This window comes from Eptesicus fuscus, chromosome 21 (genome assembly GCF_027574615.1).
Source record: "Eptesicus fuscus isolate TK198812 chromosome 21, DD_ASM_mEF_20220401, whole genome shotgun sequence".
NCBI classification, from domain to species: Eukaryota; Metazoa; Chordata; class Mammalia; order Chiroptera; family Vespertilionidae; genus Eptesicus; species Eptesicus fuscus.
This window is the reverse complement of record NC_072493.1, coordinates 39,067,459-39,088,501: the sequence shown is the minus strand read 5'-3', so window position 1 is coordinate 39,088,501 and position 21,043 is coordinate 39,067,459. Positions and strand designations below refer to the sequence as shown.

Sequence of the window (21,043 nt, the reverse complement as noted above, 5' to 3'; positions counted from 1 at the left end):
GTCTGCTCAAGAAGGCCTCTCCTGCCCTCGCTGGTTTGGCTCAGTGGATGGAGCGTTGGCCTGGGGACTGAAGGGTCCTGGGTTTGATTCCCGTCAATGGCATATGCCCGGGTTGCAGGCTTGATCCCCAGTAGGGGGCATGCAGGAGGCAGCCCATCAATGATTTGCTCTCATCATTGATGTTTTTATCTCTCCCTCTCCCTTCCTCTCTGAAATCAATAAAAATGTATTTTAAAAAAGAAGGCCTTTCCTAACCTCTAGAATAGTATATGTTAGGTATACACTCTCATCATGCTGTATCATATCTCTAACTTGATTTGTTTATGGTCAAACTTACCAGTCTCTTCCTCTATAATTTGCTCTTTTTGTGTCTTAAAAATACTTTCTCTACTTCTGAGGTTACTAAGATATTCTCCTATATTTCCATTTAAATGAGTGTTGTGCTTCAAATTTAGATCTTAACTCCCTAGAAACTAGCTTTTGTGTATGGTGTGAGGTAGGGATCTGTATTAGTTGTCTATTGTTGCTGTAACAAATTACCACAAGCTTAATGACTTTAAACTATACACATTTATTTTCTTACAGTTCTGGAGGTCAGCAGTCCAAACTCAGTCTCTGGGCCAAAATTATGGTGGCAGCAGGCCTGGGTACCTTCTAGAGCAGTGGTTCTCAACCTTCCTAATGCCGCGACCCTTTAATACAGTTCCTCATGTTGTGGTGACCCCCAACCATAAAATTATTTTCGTTGCTACTTCATAACTGTAATTTTGCTACTGTTAATGAATCATAATGTAAATATCTGTGTTTTCCGATGGTCTTATGCGACCCTGCTAGCGGTTCTCAACCTGTGGGTCGTGTAGAGCCTAAGACCATCGGAAAACACAGATATTTACATTACGATTCATTAACAGTAGCAAAATTACAGTTATGAAGTAGCAACGAAAATAATTTTATGGTTGGGGGTCAGCACAACATGAGGAACTGTATTAAAGGGTCGCGGCATTAGGAAGGTTGAGAACCACTGCTCTAGAGGCTCTAAGGGAGAATAATTTTCTTGACTTTTCTAGCCTCTAGAGGCTGCCAAGTTCCTTGACTTGTGGCCCTGCATCACTCAATCTCTGCTTCCATTGTCACATCTCCTCAGTTTCCCTCTTCCCCAGATGAGGACCCTAGTGATTACATTGCGCTCACAAATAATCAGGATAATATTACCATCTCAGAATCCTTAATCACATCTGTAAAGTCCATTCTGCCATGTGTAAGCTAACATATAGGTGCTAGGGGTTAGGATGGGGACAACTTTGGGGGACCATTATTCTGCCCATCACAGGGTCCCTCCCATTTCTTTTTTTTTTTCACCTCAGCTAACTCACATATTAGCCTGTCCTTTCCCCACTCACCTACAGCAGGGGTCGGCAAATTGCAGTCCATAGGCAAAATCCAGCCCATTTGTTTTTGAAATAAAGTTTTATTGGAACCCAGCCACAAATTCATTAATGTGTCATGAGTGTGGCTGCTTTTGCACTACAATAGCAGAGTTGAATAGTCATGGCAGACACCGTATGGCCTGCAAAACCTAAAACTATATACCATCTGGCCCTTTTCAGGAAAAGTTTGCCAACCCCTGATCTACAGGTGGGGGTTGTCACGTGTCAGGACCAAGGCTCCTCACTTGTTCTTCAAAATGGACTTAAGCTTCTTTATCATTACTTGACCTGTGACCCCCCATCCTCACTAAACCAGGTCTATCTTATTTACTGCTGTATTCCTAATACCCTATTCAGGTCCTAGCACACAATAGGTGCTTACTGTGTAGGATGAAGAGCAGTCCAATGTTAGCTCAATCATCTGATTTTATCGTGAGAGAAACTGGCTCAGAAGGGAACTGACTTGCCCAAGATGATGATGCTTGCACCCTTACAAGGGCCTTATAACCCTCCCATTTTATAGATAAAGTATCTGAGTCCAGAGAAGTGCCCAGGGTTGTCCGAGGCCCCCCGGCTCATACACAGTGAGTCAGGGCTAGCTCCGAAGCTGGGACTTTACCTACTATCAGCAGTATGCCCCTTGTTCTGGCTTTTATCATTTACATCTTGGGAATCTTTCCACATCGGTACACATTGATTTCTCCCCACTGCAGCTACACCTTCCATGCTATGGTTGTATTGTAATTAATTAGCTGGTCTCGATTGACGAACACTTGGGTTGCTTTCCATCTTTGGGCTGCAGCGAACATCCTTGTCCTTATGCCTTGTTCACATGCTTGAGTTTATTTATAGGATACATTCTTAGACGTGGAATAGCTGACACGAGCAGGAGTGCATTTAAGTATTTCATAGGTACAGCCAAATGGCCAAAACGGAAGCACCAATTTAACGTACAACAATAGGAGAGAGGCTGTTTTCCCACACTCCCCACCACCCCACAATGCTAGCAGACCTTCTACCTTTGCCAGATGAATATTCAGGGAAAACCAGAGCCAGTTCTTTCCCACCACAGCTCCAGGTCCATGGTTTGGGGCCGGTTAACTCTCTGTGGTTGATCCATTCCCTCCCCTTCCCCAAAGTGGGTGAGCAAAGAGTTCCTCCACCTTTTAAGTCAGAGCCCAGTAGTACGCAGGAGGGGCCGGCCTCCCTGCCAGCTACAAGACAAGCCTGGTTTAGAGATGCCACCAAGCTGGCGGCAGAGGGCGCCAGTGAGCCAAGGGGAGGGCTCACTCCCGCTCCCCCGGACTCTCCGCCTGGTGGTGGCTGCGTTGGTGAAGGAGCAGGAGGCGTCTCTGGCCAAAGGCCTGGCCGCAGCTGGAGCAGCGATGTCGTCGGGCGGTGGCCTGGCTGCTCGGCGCGGTGGGGGGGTCATGACATAGGCGATGGGCAGCCAGTTTGGAGGGGAATGAAAAAGCCTTGGGGCAGTGGGGACAAGGGTAGGGGCGGGCCTCCGTGGCATGGTGCGTGTGTCGGTGGGCAGCCAGTTTGGAAGGGTAGCAGAAGGACTTGGAGCAGTCCGGGCACGGGTAGGGGCGGGCGGGCGCGTGGGTCCAGAGGTGGGCTGCCAGCTTGGAACGGTGGCCAAAGGCCTTTGGGCAGTGCGGGCACGAGTGCGGGCGGGCGCCGCTGTGCGTGAGGCGGTGGGCTGCCAACTTGGAAGGGTAGGAGAAGGCCTTGGGGCAGTCGGGGCACGGGTGGGGGCGAGCGCCACCGTGTGCCAACCGGTGCGTGGCCAGCTTGGACGGGTACGAGAAGGCCTTGTCACAGTCGGGGCATCGGTGCGGGCGTTGGGGCGGGGGTCGCCGGCGGGGTCGCGATGGCGTCTCTGTGGATGCAGCAGGCCCTGGAGCCGACTGGTGGGGCTTCTGGGACGAACCCTGGTGGCGAGCTAGGGTACAGGAGGGCTGGTGGGCTCCTGGCTGCAGCCAACTCCCTAAATCTGGTCCAGGCTCCCCTACCCCCACCCCACTTTGATATTTGAATATATCTGGGCACCTCAAGGGTCATCCTGAAATTCCTCAAATGGCATGTTTCTGCTCTCCAGCCGCTGCCATCCATCGTCCTAAACGGTTCCACAGCATTACCTACCTGCATCCCCAAAGCGAAGGCTTTCCCAAACTGCTTCTAGTATTTTCCCAAGTGATCATTCCCTGAATGTTTGCATGCCATCCTCCCTGCCCCTCCTGTAATTTCCTGAGTCCTAGAAATGATCACGAAGGGTCCCGCAAAGCCAACCCAGGATTCCCCAGAACGTCACATTTTAGGGGGTCCCAAACGGTCATCACCCTGGGCTCTCAAACTTTCACCCTGAGACATTCCCGAAACGTGATTCTCTTAGCCCCATTCCTGGAGAGTGCCTCCCACCCACAGGGCCGCGCTCACCTCCGCCTTGGGTCACTGGTTCCTTGCCTGCAGGACTAGGGTCTGTGGCCTCAGCCTCGGGCTCCGCATCTCGCTCCAGCATCTTGCTGGCCCAGAAACCTAAAGGAGGGCCCGGGGAGGTGGAGGGGCGTCGCTGGTGATTATTAGGCTAATGGAGATAGGGCCGGAGGGCCTAAAATCCGGGGTCAGTCTGTTGAGGAGCCTGGTCTTATTTAAATCTGGGATCCTAGGCAAGGATGGGAGTTGCTGGAAGGCGGAGCCTAAAAGCACAATGGGCGGGGCTATGCAAATCGGACGCAGAGGCAGTCCCTTCGCCGTAGACCCAGGGTTGGAGCCTTCCCGCGGAGTAGCGGGGCCTCTGAACAACTTGAACTCAGCGTTCCTGGGGGCAGGGCGGGCGGAGCCTCTGTCCAAAATGGGCGGAGCTATACAAACCGGACCCCAAGTCCGCTGCTCTGCAGCTCAGACCCAGGGGAAGGGCCTAAGAAATCAGTGGGAGTGTCTCTCACAACTTTCCCAGGAGAGGGGCCTGAGAGCTCCGGCGGAATGTCAGGTCAAAGAGGTATCTTTACCTTTTGGCTCAGTCTCAGTCCATTGACGCCACGAGGACCGCTACATTTCTTCCTCCTTGCTAAATGTCATCCCCGGTGTGGAGTTGAAGCCGTAGAGGGTAGAGAGGAGGCCTGGAGGAAGACAGAGAAAGAATGTGGCGTGCGTCGGGATCCCAAGCGTCCGGGCCTCGGGATCATGGCTTTCGGACACCAGTACACCCTCCCAAGGCTCAGGCACCGATGCAGGCCCCACCCGAACCGATGCATCAGCGTCCCAAACGACCCCACTCCGGGAGATTCTAATCCATTTCCCCAAGACCCAAGCATCTGGGCCCAGGCCCCAGCACTCTCACCTGCGGACTGCGCCTCCCCGGGGGCGGGGCTGCGGGCCCCTCTCGCGGAGGCCGAGGTCGCAGCCCCGCTGCCCTCGGATGCGACGGAGTTGCACCGCACGCCGTGCGCCCAGCGACCGTAGGGCAGGGCAGGGAGCGCTCGAAAGCGGCAGGGTCCAGCCTCATTTCCATTACCCCTCCTCCCTTGCGGTGCCGGTGGGGGCGTCCGTACGCAAGCGCAGTCCCGGCTGGCGGAGGCTGCGGCTTGGGAGACAGAGCCGCAGGAGGGGTGGGTGCGCAAGGCAGCCTCGTGGGCGAGCAAGCGCAGAGCTGCGGGCCGAAGGACAGCAGGAAAGTGTACGGAGGTTTGCGGGGGCCTACGGTGGCTGACTGGAGTCAAGAACGTGCAAACAGGGAGACGCTGCGCTGAGACCTCACGGAGGCAGCGCCCAGCGGGCACAGGCACCTTGGCTTTTCGGCGCCCCGCTTCTTTCGGAGCATTCCACTAGGAGCCCGCGTGCCGCCTCCGGAGGCAGTTTCTCCAGCAAATGCCACCGCTCAAGGCTTTTGCAAAAAGTCTGGCTAATTCCGGGACAGAGGGCGGGGCGGAGCTAACGCCCAATAAAAGGCACTTGATTTGCATAGCGCCCAGGCCCCCTTCGCCATTGGGTGATTCACGGTTCTCCGCCCCGCCCACCCCAGGGGCAGGACCCAGGGGAGTGACCGAGGGCAGCGGTCGCGAGGTGCGCAGGCCGGTGTTTCCAGAGGGGTTGGAGCCCCTGGTGCCACTCCCGGAGCGGCGTGCTTTGCAGCCTTCCGCGAGCAGTGACGGCGCGCCTTTCCGCCCGTCACGGGAGTGACCGGGAAGGGCCCATAGAAATCTCCTGCACGGGTGGTTCTTCAGCCACAAGGTCTAGCGAGCCCTGGGAGCTGTGGGAGTTAACCCTGAGAGGTTATTTGGGCTCTGGAGCCAGATTGCCTGGAATCTTGGCTCTGCCACTTTCCTAGCTGTGTGACCTTGGGCAAGGCACTTCATTTTTCTGGGCCTCAGTTTCCTCTTGTATACAATCCAGGTTGTTGGGATTAAATTCAGCAATCAATGGAAAGTGTTTAGAACAGTGCCCAACAAATTAGTCAATTCTACCTCATAGAGAGAGGGTGGGCAGGGGAGGCCTTCTGCAGTGGTGATATCTGAACTGAGTGAGACCTGAAGGGGGAATCAGCAAACAAACGGATGGACGCAGGGCCTTGGAGACAGAGGGCACAGCTAGTGCAAAGGCCCTGAGGTAGAATTGACTAATTTGTTGGGCACTGTTCTAAATACTTTCCATTGATTACTGAATTTAATCCTAACAACCTGTCCGGCAGGCCTTTGAGCCTTCAAGGAACAGGTTACTGGTCTAGCAATTCTGCAAAAACATCAGGAATGGGTGCCCCCGGGGTGAAGAGGTCTTATTTGGGGACCCCTCACAGTAAAGATTGCCTGAGGGTCCCCATTTTGCTGGTCCTTCCCTCCCCTGAGCTCCTGGAAGTCCCTTGTTTTAGCCCTGATGTCTGTGCCTCTCTCCCCATCCAGATTAAGGACTCACCTCTGGGCCCCCAGCTTCACCCAGCTTGAGACAAGCATGCAGAAGACCTCAATGTGAAGAATAAATGAGTAGCCCTAACCGGTTTGGCTCAGTGGATAGAGAGCGACGGACCGCAGATAAAGGGTCGCAGGTTTGATTCTGGTCAAGGGCATGTACCTTGGTTGTGGGCTCGATCCCCAGTAGGGGGCGTGCAGGAGGTAGCCGATCAATGATTCTCTTTCATCATTGATGTTTCTATCTCTCTCTCTCCCTCTCCCTTCCTCTCTGAAATCAATAAAAATATTTAAAAAAGAAAGTCATAAGGAAAATATATACAGAATTTTATGCATCCATGACATCTCTAACCTTTTCTTAACCTTTTTCATATTTCTAGGCTATGCAGTTTGTGAATTTTAAAAAATGATCGCAATCTCCAGAAAAATTTCTAATATATTTACTGAGAAAAATTCACGTCTAAGTCGACCCCAGCAATCCAAACCTCTGTTGTTCCAGGCTCAACTGTAGTTGCCAGAAACCCTTCCTTGGAAGCCCTGCCCCTGGCTGGAAATCAGGCGGCTTCTCTGTGCCAAAGCGACTTAGACCCTCCGGGCAGAGTGGGCCGTCCCATTCTCCCCGCGGGTGTGATTCCAAAGAGCAATCTTTCTGACCGTCTCCGGCTACACAACACAGCTTCTCAGATCCAGGTCCCTGGGGTAAGTGAACAAAAGCCCCCTTTCAGGGGTTCACATCCCAACAAAAGCCAAATGGCCCCATGACATCTTGATTTTGCAAGATATAATGCAACATTCTTTTTTATAAATGATTTCTTCCTGGGAAGAAAGAAACATCCCTGAAAAACACACGTAGCAATTTTTATTTTCTTTCGTTCTATTTATTTATTTTTCTTAGCAATGCTTAAATAAACTTTAGACCCTGGCCTGGTAGTTCAGTAGCCAAGGGCCGGTTCAATCCCTCCCCCCCCCCGCCCTCAGGGCACATACAAGATTCAACCAATGAATGCACAAATAAGTCCAACAGCAAATCTCTCTCTTTCTCTCTCTCCCCGCTCTTTCCCTTCCTCTCTCTCTCTCAAATCAATAATTAAAAACATTAACAAAACTTTAATGGGATCAAGTGTTCTGGGAGTCACGCACCCACCTCAAGTGACCTGGAACCAAACTCCCCCCCCCCGCCGCTTCCCCCTGTAACAGTGACGCGCCCACCTCCCTCCCACCCCCTTTTCCTACAAGACGGCCCGGGGCTGTGCGCGCACCGGGGCCTCCGGTTGGGTTTCCGCCTCTCCCCTGTCTGTGCTGCTCTCAGCGTCTCTCCCGCGCCCTTGAGTGTCCCTGGTTTCTCCCGTTTTCTCCGTCAGCGGGGTCCCCGAGGTCTCCTCGCCGCCCCAGCCCGACTCTGCGGGGCCCACGAGGTTCCCCCGCCCGCTGTGCCCGGCACCCTCCGTGCGGCCCGGCCCCGCGCCTGCGGCCCCTTTAAGGCGCGCCCCGCCCCGCCCCGCCCCGCCCCCACCGCCCCGTTAGGGCGGGCCCCGCGCTCGCCCGTCCCCCGGGGTCGGGAGGGTGCACCCGGCTCCAAGGGCGCCGCCTGGGCTCAGTCCCCATCCGGCCGGCGCGATGGCGGGGGCCGCGCTGAGGGTCGCGGGGCGGCAGCTGAGCCAGCACCGCGGGGCGGGGGCGCCGGTCCTGCTGAGGCAGGTGAGCGCGGCGGGAGCGGGTCCGGGCCCGGGCGGCCGCCGGGGCCGAGGTCCCGGTGCTGTGATCCGGGAGGGACCTGGGGGCCCTGGGCTCGGGCCGCCTCCCGGTTCTTCACGGAGAGGGCGGGGGGACCTCCGGGGAAGCGGGGTCTCGGGACCCCGCGGGGCTCCGGGGGCTGGGGGGGGGGCGGTTCTGCTTCTGGATCTTCGGGGGCCGCGTCCAGGTCGGGCTCCCCGGTGCTCTGCGCTCTCACCGGCCCCCGCCCCTTCCCAGCTGTTCGAGCCCAAGAGCTGCACCTACACGTACCTCCTGGGCGACCGAGAGGCCCGCGAGGCCGTGCTGATCGACCCGGTTCTGGAGACGGCGCCTCGGGACGCCAAGCTGGTCCAGGAGCTGGGGCTGCGGCTGCTGTACGCCGGTCAGTCTGGCCGGACGCCCGCCGGGCCGGGCCGGGGCGGGGGGCGGCTGGGACCCCCCTGCCCTGGGCCCTCCTGGACCTGCTCCCCTGTCTCCCTCCAGTGAACACCCACTGCCACGCCGACCACGTCACGGGCTCGGGGCTGCTGCGCTCCCTGCTCCCCGGCTGCCGGTCCGTCATCTCCCGCCGCAGCGGGGCCCAGGCGGACCTGCACGTAGAGGAGGGACAGGCCATCCGCTTCGGGCGCTTCGTGAGTTGGATGCTTCGTGAGTTGGAGGCTCGGGTCCGCGAGAGCGGGGTGGCCTGGACTCCCTGGGCTGCAGGGACGCGGGGCCTGGGTTCCGCACCCCCCGGGATTTCACCTCTGGGAGCAGGCGGGGGGGGGGGGCGGGGGGGGGGGCCTCTGGCTCTGGGTAGGTGTGTCTCTGGCCGAGCCCTTTAAGTCAACAGCACGTAGGGAGTTTCCTACAGCTCTGGGGCAACTCCTTTGGCCTGGCATCTCCATCAAGGTTGATTGGGGGCTGAAGGCCAAGGCCAGGGCCGAGGGAGAGCCCAGCCCTGGCTTCTGAGAGCCACCGTTGGAGGAAGTAGCATCCTGTTGCTCAGGATGAGGCTGAGGCCAGCGAGGGCCTAGGGTGCACCGTTTCAGGAGGCACTCACTCTCACGGTCAGCACCTTGGGCCCTGGCAGGCTAGCTCAGTTGGTTAGAGCGTCCTCTCCATACACCAAGGTTTCGTGTTCAGTCCCAGGTCAGGGCACATACAAGAATCAATCAGCCCTAATCGGTTTGGCTCAGTGGATAGAGCGTCCGCCTGCAGACTCAAGGGTCCCAGGTTGGATTCCGGTCAAGGACATGTACCTTGGTTGCGGGCGCATCCCCAGGTGGGCTTGTGCAGGAGGCAGCTGGTCGATGTTTCTCTCATTGATGTTTCTAACTCTCTATCCCTCTCCCTTCCTCTCTGTAAAAAAATCAATAAAATATATATATTTTTAAAAAAGAATCAATCAATGAATGCATCAGTAAGTGGAAAAACAAATCGATGTTTCTCTCTCTCTCTCAAATTAATAATTTTTTTTAAAAGAGTCAGCACCTTTCGGTGAACTTCCTTCTTGAACGTTGTGCCCCAGGCACCGTCTACTAGCTTCCCTCACCCTGGCCCCAGCCCTGCTATTGCTTCACACCACAATGATCTCTGAAGGCTCCTTCCTGCCTGTCCTTCCTTCACCACAGGCACCATCAGCAGGTTTCTGGCCAGAATGGCAACCCACGGTTAATGTGGGGGGCGGGAGGGTGCTGGGGGAGTCGCCCTCAGAGAACTGGCAGGGCTTTTTTTCTGATCGGAGTCGCCAAAGATACAGAGAATTTGGCTGACCCTGGGGACAGAATGTCAGGTGACAGGGTGAGAAATCAGCCTCCAGATTAGAGGATTTTGCTAAATGGAGAGAGTTTGAGTCAGAGCATTCAGCAGAAAGGAGGGCTGTGTGTGGGATCAGAAGATTTAGCTGTAATGGTTACAGCCTCTTTATTTCAAGCCTTTTTCTGAAAGCAGGTAAACAAAATGCATTGTACATTTATGGACACTGTACACAATAGCCAGGTGCTACAATGCATCTCTTGGGTTGAGAAGTCTTAGAAGAAGGAGGAATGGTCAGATTTTGTGTCAAGATCAGCCCGTTGTTAAATTAAATGAATGAGGTTTTCAACAAATGAAGGTTGAAGGGTTTAGCCAGGTAGATTTAGCTTCAGTGTTTGCCGTTTTAAGCAGCTTTATTGACTTAATTCATCAATCATCCGATTCACCCATTAAAAGTGTACAATTCAATGACTTAGTGTAATCACAGAGTTGTGCAAATGTCACCACAATTAATTTTTGAGTATTTCATCATTCAAAACAAAATCCCATACTCCTTAGCTGTCATCTCAGCCCCTCCCTCCTTTCATCCCTACAGCCTTAAGCAACCATTCATCTACTTTCTGTCTATAGCTTTGACTATTCCGGACATTTCATAGAAATGGAATCAGACAATATGTGGCCTTAAGTGACTGGCTTCTGTCACTGATCATAATGTTTTTAAGGTTCATCCATGTTGTAGCATAGCCCTGGCACGTGGTTCAGTTGGTTGAGTTCTTCCTGTGCACTGAAATGGTTCAGGTCTGAATTCCTGGTCAGGGCAATGCCCAGGTTTTTTTTATTTTTTATTTTTTTTATTTTATTGATTTTTCACAGAGAGGAAGGGAGAGGAGGGATAGAGAGCTAGAAACATGGATGAGAGAGAGACATTGACCAGCTGCCTCCTGCACATCCCCCACCGGGGGATGTGCCCGCAACCAATGTACATGCCCTTGACTGGAATCGAACCTGGGACCTTTCAGTCCGCAGACCGACGCTCTATCCACTGAGCCAAACCGGTTTCGGCAATGCCCAGGTTTTGAGTTTGATCTCAGATAGGGGCATGTACAGGAGGCAACGGATCGATGTTTCTCACTTTCTCTCCCCCTCTCCCTTCCTTTCTCTCTAAAACTCAATAAAAGCATGTCCTCGGATGAGGATTAACAAACAGACAGACAAAAAACATGTTGTAGCATATATCAGTGTTCCATTTCTTTTTTTTAATCTTCATTTGAGCATATGATTATTGGTTTTGAGAGAGAGAGAGAGAGAGAGAGAGAAAACATCAATGTGTGAGAGAACATCAATTTGTTGCCTTCCATACTTGCCCTGACCAGGAATGGAACCTGCAACCTTTTGGTGCACAGAATGATGCTCCAGCCAACTCAGTCACACCAGCCAGGGCCCCTTCCTTCCTCCCTCCCTCCCTCCCTTCCTTCTTTCCTTCCTTCCTTCCTTCCTTCCTCCCTTCCTTCCTTCCTTCCTTCCTTCCTTTCCTTCTTTCTTTTTTGTTAATCTTCACCTCTTGAAAATCAATGTTTTCCCATTGATTTTTAGAGAGAGTGGAAGGAATGGGGAGAGACACAGAGAGAGAAACATCGATGTGAGAGAGACATATCAATTGATTGCCTCCTGCATCCACCCTTACCAGGTTGAGCCGGCAACCTGGGTACGTGCCCTTGACCAGAATTAAACCTGGGACCCTTCAGTTCACAGGCCAACACTCTATCCATTGAGCCAAACCAGCTAGGGCTTCTTCTTCTTCTTCTTCTTCTTCTTTTTTTTAAAAAATATTTTTATTGATTTCAGAGAGGAAAGGAAAGGGAGAGATAGAAACATCAATGATGAGAGAGAATCATTGACCAGCTGCCTCCTGCACACCCCCTATTGGGGATCAAGCCCACATCCCGGGCATGTGCCCTTGACCAGAATTGAACCCGGGATCCTTAAATCCAAAGGCCAATGCTCTATCCTCTTAGCCAAACCAGCTAGGGCATAGGGCTTCTTTTTATTGTTATCTAATATTCCATTGTTTCGATATACTACATTTTATACATCAGTTTATTAGTCAGTAGACATTTGAGTTGTTTCCATTTTTTGGCTATTTTGAATAATGCTGCTATGAATAATCACGTACAAGTTTTTGTGTGGACATGTGCTTTCATTTTCTTTGGGTATATACTAGGATAAAATTGCTGGATCATATGCTAACACTATGTCTAACAGTTTGAGGAAATGCCAGACCGTTATCCAAAATGGCTGCACCATTGTATGTTCCCACCAGGAAAGGGTTCCCGTTCCTCCCCATCCTTGTCAACACCTGTTATTATATGTCATATGAATACTGAGCATTTTGTTATTGGTTTTCACCTGAGTTCTTTTACACCTTTAGAGATGGGCACACTTTTTTTCTCTCCCTTATTCCCCCCCCCCCCCCCCCCGCCGCCCCGCACGTTTGTTATTGTTGTTGTTGTTAATCCTCACCGGACGATATTTTTTTCCCATTGATTTTTAGACAGAGTGGAAGGGAGGGGAAGAGACACAGAGAGAGAGAAACATCGATGTGAGAGAGATACATTGCTTGGGTGCCTCTTGCACGTGCCCTGACCAGGGCCAGGATGAGCCTGCAACTGAGATATGTGCCCTTGACTGGAATAGAACCCGAGACCCTTTATTCTTTTTATTTTTTAAAAATATATTTTATTGATTTATTACAGAGAGGAAGGGAGAGGGATAGAGAGTTAGAAACACCGATGAGAGAGAAACATCGATCAGCTGCCTCTTGCACACACCCTACTGGGGATGTGCCCGCAACCAAGGTACATGCCCTTGACCGGAATCAAACCTGGGACCCCTCAGTCCGCAGGCCAAAGCTCTATCCACTGAGTCAAACCGGTCAGGGCCCGAGACCCTTTATTCTGAGGGCCGATGCTCTATATCCACTGAGCCAGGCTGGCTAGGGCTATCCACGCCCGCCCCACCCCCCCCATTTATTTATTTATTTTCTCACTGCAGGATATTTTTCCATTGCTTTTTAGAGAGAGGGAAAGAGAGAGGGAAACATTGATGTGAGAGGAACATCGATTGGTTGCCTCCTGCACAAGCCTTGACCAGGACCCGGACTGGGGAGGAGCCTGCAACCAAGGTATGTGCCCTTGACCGGAATCGAACCCGGGACCCTTGGGTCCGCAGGCCGATGATCTGTCCACTGAGCCAAACCAGCCAGGGCCCCCCCCCCCCCACACACTTTTTAGAATTGAGTTGTAACATACATATAATACAGTACAAAGTGCACATGTGCAGCTTGGTACATTTTTACATGTTTACACTTGAGTGCCCACCGCCCAGATGCAGATATAAAACATGCCCAACACCACAGAAGGCTTCCTTGTCCTCTTTCTGGCATTGACACATTACCAAGGGGTCATTCTTCTGTCCTAATCTTAGATTAGTTCTGCTTATTCTGGACCTTCTAGCCAGGAGTCATACAGTGTGTACTCTTTTGTGCCTGGCTTTTTTCTTTCTTCGTCTTATTTTTTTAAAATATATTTTTACTGACTTTTAGAGAGAGAGGGACAGAGAGGTAGAAACATCTATGAGAGAGAAACACCATTGATCGGCTGCCTCCTGCATGTCCCTCACTGGGGATCAAGCCCGCAACCCGGGCATGTGCCCTCACCAGGAATCGAACCAGCCACTCTTGGTTCCTGGATTGACTCTCAACCACTGACCCATACCAGCTGGGCTTCTCGTATTTAATTAAAAAAAAAATCCTTAACTGAGGGTATTTTTCCCATTGATTTCTAGAAAGAGTGGAAGGGAGAGAGGGGAGAGAGATAGAGAGAGAGGTGAGAGAGACACATCAATTGATTGCCCCTTACACATGCCCCTACTGGGGTTGGAGAACCTGCATCCGAGGTACGTGCCCTTGACTGGGAATCAAACCCGAGACCCTTCCGTCTGCAGGCCAATGCGCTAACCACTGAGCACCTGGCCAGGGCCGGGCTTATTTCACTGTACATGATGTTGCATATGGTTATAATTCTTTCCTTCTGTTGCTGTATAGCAGGGGCTGATAAACTTTTTCTGTAAAGGACCAGATAGTAAATATTTTCGGTTGGCAGGTCATATGGTCTCTGTTGTAACTACTCAATTCTCCTGTTGGCATGAAAGCAGCCATAGACGATGCTTTCTTACCAAATGAATAAGCATGCCTGTGCTCCAGTAAAACTTCATTTATGGCCACTGACATTTTAATGTCAACAATTTTCATGTGCAACGAAATAATCAGTCTTACTTTTATTTTTTTCAACCATGAAAAAAATGTATCAACCATTCTTAGCTTTCAGACCTTACGAAAGCAGGTGGCAGGCCCAATGCATCGGCCATAGCTTACCAACCCGGATATAGAATATTTCATGGTGTGAATTTACGACACGGTATCCATTCTCCTTTTGATGGCTGCTTGCAGTTTTAGGCTATTAATGAATAGTTCTGCTTTGAAGATTCTTGTAAAAATCTCTTGGTCAATATTACCCTCGATTCCAAGGAGTGGACTTGCTGGGTCACAGAACTGACACATGTTTAACTTTAGTAGAAACTGCCCAATAGTTAATTTTATTTATGTATTTGTTTATTTGTTTATTTATATTAATTTCAGAGAGGGAGGGAGAGAGAGAGAGAAAAACATCAATGATCAGAGAGAATCATTGATGGGCTGCCTCCTGCATGCCCCCTACTGGGGATCAAGTCTGCAACACAGGCATGTGCCCTTGACCTGAATCGAACCTGGGACCCTTCAGTCTGCAGGCAGATGCTCTATCTACTGAGCCAAACCAGCTAGGGCTATCCCCAAATATTTTATGAAAAATTTGAAGCATGCAGACAAGTTGAAAAAATTTCACAGCTTCCACCTCTATCCATCCATCACTTCATATTATTTTGTTTCCACAAAAAAGAAGGTTTAGCCTTGGCTGGTGTGGCTCAGTTGGTTGGAATGTTGTCCTCTGCACTGGAAGGTCTTGGGTTCGATTCCTAGTCAGGACACATACCTAGGTTGTGGGTTCGATCCCCGGTCTGGGTATGTACAACAGGCAACCAATCGATATATCTATCTCACATGGATTCTTTTTTCTCTCTCCCTTCCTCCTCCTCAAAAAAAAAAAAAATCAATTACAAAAGGTTTAACTGATGGAGGCTCAGAGTATTTAGCTACAATGGGAAATGATACTTTGGGTTTTTGAGTAGAGAGGGCATAGAAAAAATGCATGGTTATACCAAGATCACATACTTGAAGAATGGAGCAAAAGAAGACACTTAGACCAAGGGAAAAGAAGCCGAGAGCTTACTTGCCACCAGGGGGCAGTGTGAGCCATAGGAACTGCAAGGCGAGTGCGCTGCGGGCTTGCACTGATCCCCTTTAAGAGTGGATTAGCTGATGGAAGTAGTTTCAGAAGTTAGATCATTAGAAACATATTTTTTCCTGATAATTGCTTCCCTGAATTAAGTGTGGGGATTTACATAATGAGGACTCCCTGGGCTGGCATTTCTGCCTCCAGGATCCTTTTTTTTTTTTTTAAATATATTCTATTGATTTTTTTTTACCGAGAGGAAGGGAGAAGGATAGAGAGTCAGAAACATGGATGAGAGATAAACATCGATCAGCCGCCTCATGCATACCCCCCACCGGGGATGTGCCCACAACCAAGGCACATGCCCCTGACCGGGATCGAACCCGGGACCCTTCAGTCCGCAGGCTGACGCTCTATCCACTGAGCCAAACAGGTCAGGGCACGTCCAGGATTCTTAATGGCAGTATTAGAAGTGGCTTTGGTAGATCAGAAAGCGTGCACATTTGAGATGACAGACACTGCTAAATTGTCCTCTAACAGGACTATATGAGTTGTACCCACATCCCAGGAAATTAAAGGCTGTCCTCAAACACCCGAAGCAACTGACAGTTGCCAATCTGGTAGGTGAAAAATAAAGATTTTTAAATTTAACTCTTCCCCTTCCTTTTAAGGGAGAGTAAACATCTTTCACATGTTGTTTTTTGACTATTTGTTTCCTCTCCCATGGATTGCCTGTTTTTTCTTTTGCCCATTTTCTTTTGGGGGTTCTTATTGATGCGTAGGAGCTGTTTATACATGCTGCTACATGTCTCTGAGGTTCTTTTTAGTCTTTTAACTCTGATTTCGTTCTTTTCTATAGTGAAGTTAAACTATGTGGCCACATCTGTTACCATTTTTTCTTATGGCCTATGAATTTCCTGTCATGCTTAGAAAAACCTTTCCTACCTCAAGATTATATATATATATATTCTCCTATATATATTTCCAGAATTTTAATTTTTTTTATGTTTAGATAGTTAGTGTATCCTGAGTTTTGTGTTTTATTTTTAACTATAAAGTTGCATGTTCACTATTTTTTTTTTTTTTAAAAGGTTGATATAAGCCCTGCCTGGGTAGCTCAGTTGGTTGGAGTGTTTGTCCCAAAAAGCCAAGGTTGTGGGTTCGATCTCTGGTCAGGGCACATGCCCAGGTTGTGGGCTGGATACCCTGTAGGGGGCGTGCAGGAGTCAGCTGGTCGATAATTCTCTCTCATCATTGATGTTTCTGTCTGTCTCTCCCTCTGTCTTCCTCTTCCTTTCTGAAATCAATAAAAATATATTTAAAAAAAGAATCAACCAATAAATGCATAAACAAGTGGAACAACAAATTGATGTTTTTTGTTGTTTCTTTCTCTCTCTCTCTCTCAAATCAATAAATAAAAAAGGATGTTATAGGAAAAGTCTAAAGAACAAACCATATATTTAGAGTTAATTAATACATTCTTAAAGATGATACTGTATAGTGGCTTCGTAACCTGCTTTTTGCACTTACTGGATATTAAACATATTTTTGTGTCATTAAATATTTGTGTATATTATCGTTAAATTTTATTTTAATGGTAATTTTTAGTGACTTGTTAGCATTCTATATTTATATTAGTATGTTTATCTTTTCCTTACTGATTTGCAAGACCTGTTTGTGCATGAAGTATACTGACCATGTGGTATGTGAGTTGCAAATATAATCCCCAGCTTGTGTATTCCCTTTGAATTTTGTTTAGCGTGTTTTTGACATTGCAAAACTTCAAACTGATTTAAGTCAAACCATTGATCTTGTCCATAACGAGGTATGACTTTAGGGATCAGATTTGCATGTTCTTCCCTGACCAGAGGTCTCATATATTCATTTGTACTTTTGTGGCTGTCACAGTTTTATGGTTTATTTTCTCACCTTTAATTCATTTGGAGTTTATGCTGGTGTGAGGGTTGAGCCTGGAAATCTAACTTTTTACAAAATAGGTAATCGAGAGGTGACCCTGGGGTGGGGCGGGGCTCCTGGCGTCAGTTTCGCCAGGAGGGCAGACCATTGGCTTCTGGGTGACTGTCTGTACTTTCCCTCCCTGGCAGGCCTTGGAGATCCGGGCCAGCCCCGGCCACACCCCGGGCTGTGTCACCTTCGTCCTGAATGATCACAGCATGGCCTTCACTGGAGATGCCCTGCTCATCCGAGGGTGTGGGCGGACCGACTTCCAGCAAGGTCCCAGGCCCTTTTCCTCAACCTGAGGTCTTAGTATAGTTATGTGTGTGCCAGGTTTTTAAGTATCAGAAGAACGAATGAAGGAATGTTAAACTCTTAAGGAGTCAGGGTTAAACTCAAGGCATTTAGCTGCTGGAGTGGAGGGGGGAGAGTTAGATTCCGGGGTTAGCTGATGAGAGGACAGTTAGGTTGAGGGGTTTAGCTGTTAGGGGACAGGTAGATTCAGGGGTGTGTTAATTATCTATTGCTGTGAAAGAAATTACTCCAGAGCTGAGTGGCTTACCATTTATTATCTCACAGAGTGTCTGAGAGTGTGGACGCTGGGGCAGCTCAGCTGGGTGGTTTTGGCTCAGGATCTCCCATGAGGTTGCAGTCAAGCTATGGGCCTGGGCTTCAGTCATCTGAAGGCTCGCCTGTGGCTGGAGGATCTGCTTCCATGAGGCTCACTCAGATAGCTGGCTAGCTGGCCCTGGCTCTGGGCAGGCGTCCTCAGTTCCTCCCCGAGTGGACCTCTTTGTGGGGCTAAGTATTGTCACGGCAACATGACAGCCGGATTCTCCCTAAAGGGATGATATGAGAGAGAGCGAGAGAGAGGCCCTAATTTTTTAAAATGACCTAGTTCCCTAAGTTAACTCTCATTTCTGCAATAACTTATTTATGAGATGCAAGTCCCTTATCCAAACCACTAAATCAAGGTGAAGGGAATTCGTGTTACATTTTTTTTAGCGTGTGGAAGAGTTTGTGGACATATTTTAAAACCCCATAAGGGGTTTAGCTGCTGGAGGTGTGGCGGGGTGGGGGGCGTGCGGGGTTTGATTCGGGAGTTTAGCTGCTAGGAAATCGGTAGTCAGTGCTCTGATTGCTTGGGGGCCGTGTCACATTCGGGTTTGGCTTCTGGGGACTTAGATTCAGGAGTTTCACTGTGGAAAGGGGGTTTCAGAATCTCAGGGTTTGGCTGATCTTTGGTGTGTGTGTGTGTGTGTGTGTGTGAATGTGGGGTTGACAGCAGATTGGGTGGATTTAGCTGCCTTTTGGGAGGAGGGCGAAACTGGATGAGATGGGGAAAGACAGAGCCACGTTGAGCTGGCAGTGGGTAACTTTCTTCCTCTCCCCTCTCTCCTTTTCCCTCCATCTCTGACTCTGTCTTTTTCTCTCAGAGGCTCCTATTCTCTTTATCCACTCCCAAAGCAGTCATGAAATGGAAGGATTTAGGCTGAGATGAAAGGTGGAAGAACATTCCAGAGAGGCTCTCCCCGCCCCAGCTGAGGACGCAGGGCTCCTTGTGGGAACCATGGCGCCATCCTCCTCCATGGCCTCATGCCTTCAGTGCCTTCCATCTTCCCCGCCCAGACCCTTTCTTGTCATCCCCAGAGTGAGGCCCAGTCCGTTGGTGCTTCAGGGTCTCATCCCAACCTTACCTACAGCCGTGCTGAATTTGTCACCATTCCCCAATTATTTGTACATGCTGTTCCACCTGCCTGGAATACCCTTCCCTCTCCTTCTCTACCTAGATAAAGGGGACCTGGCAGGAAATGAGTTTTTAGCTACCTCCCACCCTTTTTCTTAAGGGAAGGGGTTCAGGGCCTCTCTTTCTTGTCCTCTTGATCCACTGACCTCTGAGCTTTCCCTCCCCAGGCTGTGCTAAGACCTTGTACCGCTCAGTCCACGAAAAGATCTTCACGCTTCCAGGAGACTGTCTGATCTACCCTGCCCATGATTACCATGGTGAGGGCTTCCTGGAGGAGGTGTGGGACCTACATAATTTACTACTGTGTTTGACCAGGAGCCCGAATCCTCTGGGGCATGGGACTACAATTCCCAGAGATTCCTCTGGCCAAAGGACGGTCATGTGCTTATGTGTACTGAGTGTGGATGTAGAAACCACAAGTCCTAGAATTCCGGGGCGCATGGGTTTTCCTGGGACCTCTTTCTAGAGCCTAGGGGACTGTGAGAAACTACATTTCCTATATTGCCTGTTGAGGAGGGATAGCAATTTCAGGAACAAACCAGGCCAGGGAGGCACCCCAAAGCCTCCTGGGAAATGTAGTCCTGAGAGGCCAGAGGCACCAAAGGATGGACATTCCTCTCCCTCTCTTGGCCACTAGGGCTCACAGTGTCCACTGTGGAGGAGGAGCGGACTTTGAACCCTCGGCTCACCCTCAGCTGTGAGGAGTTTGTCAAGGTCATGGACAACCTGAACTTGCCCAAGCCTAAGCAGATAGGTGAGCAGTTGGGAACCTGGTTTCCTGGGTCTGAGGGAGGAGGGGCTGGGGGCCTGGGCTCCTGGGTGTGAGGGAGGAGGGGCTGGGGCCTGGGCTCCTGGGTCTGAGGGAGGAGGGCTGGGGGCCTGGACTCCTGGGTCTGAGGGAGGAGGGCTGGGGGCCTGGGTCTGAGGGAGGAGGGGCTGGGGGCTTGGACACCTGGGTCTCAGGGAAGAGGAGGCGCTGGGGGCCTGGACTCCTGGGTCTGAGGGAGGAGGGGTTGGGGGCCTGGACTCCTGGGTCTGAGGGAGGAGGGGCTGGGGGCCTGGACTCCTGGGTCTGAGGGAGGAGGGGCTGGGGGCCTGGGCTCCTGGGTCTGAGGGAGGAGGGCTGGGGGCCTGGGTCTGAGGGAGGAGGGGGCTCAGGGCCAGAACTCCAGTTTTCCAAAGAGGGCTCTTAGGATTTCTGGGTCCCAGTTAAGCTTGAGGGGAGGGCACCTCCTGGGGCCCCTTGGTTTCACCCTTGGTTTCTTCCTTTCAGACGTTGCTGTTCCAGCTAACATGCGCTGTGGGGTCCAGACCCCCCCTTCCTGACGTTATCTCTGCCAGGTGCTCACGGCCATTAAAAATGCACTAGATGGGGTGAGGGGAGAGGTGCCAGCCCTGGAGCCTCCCTCTTCCCCTCCCTCACCTGCCCTCAAACTTCTTAAATAAAAAAAAAATAAAAAATATATATATTTTTGCTGTGAATCTGACTTCTGTCTGTTTTCTGGGGGAACCATTTGGGCTTCGGGGTGGAGGTGCTTGGAGGGGGGTTAGTTCTGGTCCCTGGAGAGGCCAGAGAGCAGGGCAGGGTGAAGGTCCAGAGAGCCCCAAGGAGGAGATGTTCTAACTCACAAGGGCAGAAACCAACAGATCCCTGGGCAGGGCTTCTCGCTCCTTGGGTTAGAACACCATCCTGAGTTTGAGCCATTTCCCTCTGTGAGACCCAGGATAAGGCAATTCTCTTCTCCAGGCCTCACCTTTCTCATCTGTAAAATGAGTCCATGTGTGAGGTACTTGGCACAGTGTTAACCACTATTTTCTTTTAAAGGAAGATAAAGATTTTTTTTTTTTTTTTTAGTGAAACTGTTAGCACTGTGAGATATGGGATACAGGACAATAGTTGATATTAGACTTAAAAATAAGTTTGACAAGAGGAGCCACGATGAGAAGTTGACATTTGCAATTTAAGTGCTCAGTTATTTAAGATGCCCAGGAAATCTAATCTGTGTGGTGGACACAGGCTGACTCCTGTGTTCTAGTGACAAGCAGTGGATGATCATCTGTTGTAAACTACTAGAGGCCCGGTGCATGAAACTTGTGCATGGGGGGGGGGGTCCCCTCAGCCCATCCTGGACCCTCTCCAATCTGGGA

General features: G+C 50.6%; 2 protein-coding genes across 2 annotated transcripts; one reads left to right on the top strand and one right to left on the bottom strand.

The window, feature by feature from the left end:
* Nucleotides 1-1,342: 1,342 nt before the first annotated feature.
* ZNF575 (zinc finger protein 575) lies at nucleotides 1,343-3,951 on the bottom strand. Its single transcript, XM_054710566.1, has 2 exons — nucleotides 3,870-3,951; nucleotides 1,343-3,375 (listed from the first exon to the last, which is right to left on the bottom strand). The coding sequence occupies exons 1-2, from the start codon at nucleotides 3,949-3,951 to the stop codon at nucleotides 2,714-2,716; spliced, it is 744 nt and encodes a 247-aa protein (XP_054566541.1). The 3' UTR covers nucleotides 1,343-2,713.
* Nucleotides 3,952-7,872: 3,921 nt separating this feature from the next.
* On the top strand, nucleotides 7,873-20,377 carry ETHE1 (ETHE1 persulfide dioxygenase). Its single transcript, XM_008158392.3, has 7 exons — nucleotides 7,873-8,032; nucleotides 8,306-8,450; nucleotides 8,552-8,700; nucleotides 17,298-17,427; nucleotides 19,063-19,152; nucleotides 19,533-19,649; nucleotides 20,169-20,377. Exons 1-7 carry the CDS (start codon nucleotides 7,952-7,954, stop codon nucleotides 20,219-20,221), a joined length of 765 nt encoding a protein of 254 aa, XP_008156614.1. The 5' UTR covers nucleotides 7,873-7,951; the 3' UTR covers nucleotides 20,222-20,377.
* Nucleotides 20,378-21,043: the final 666 nt, after the last annotated feature.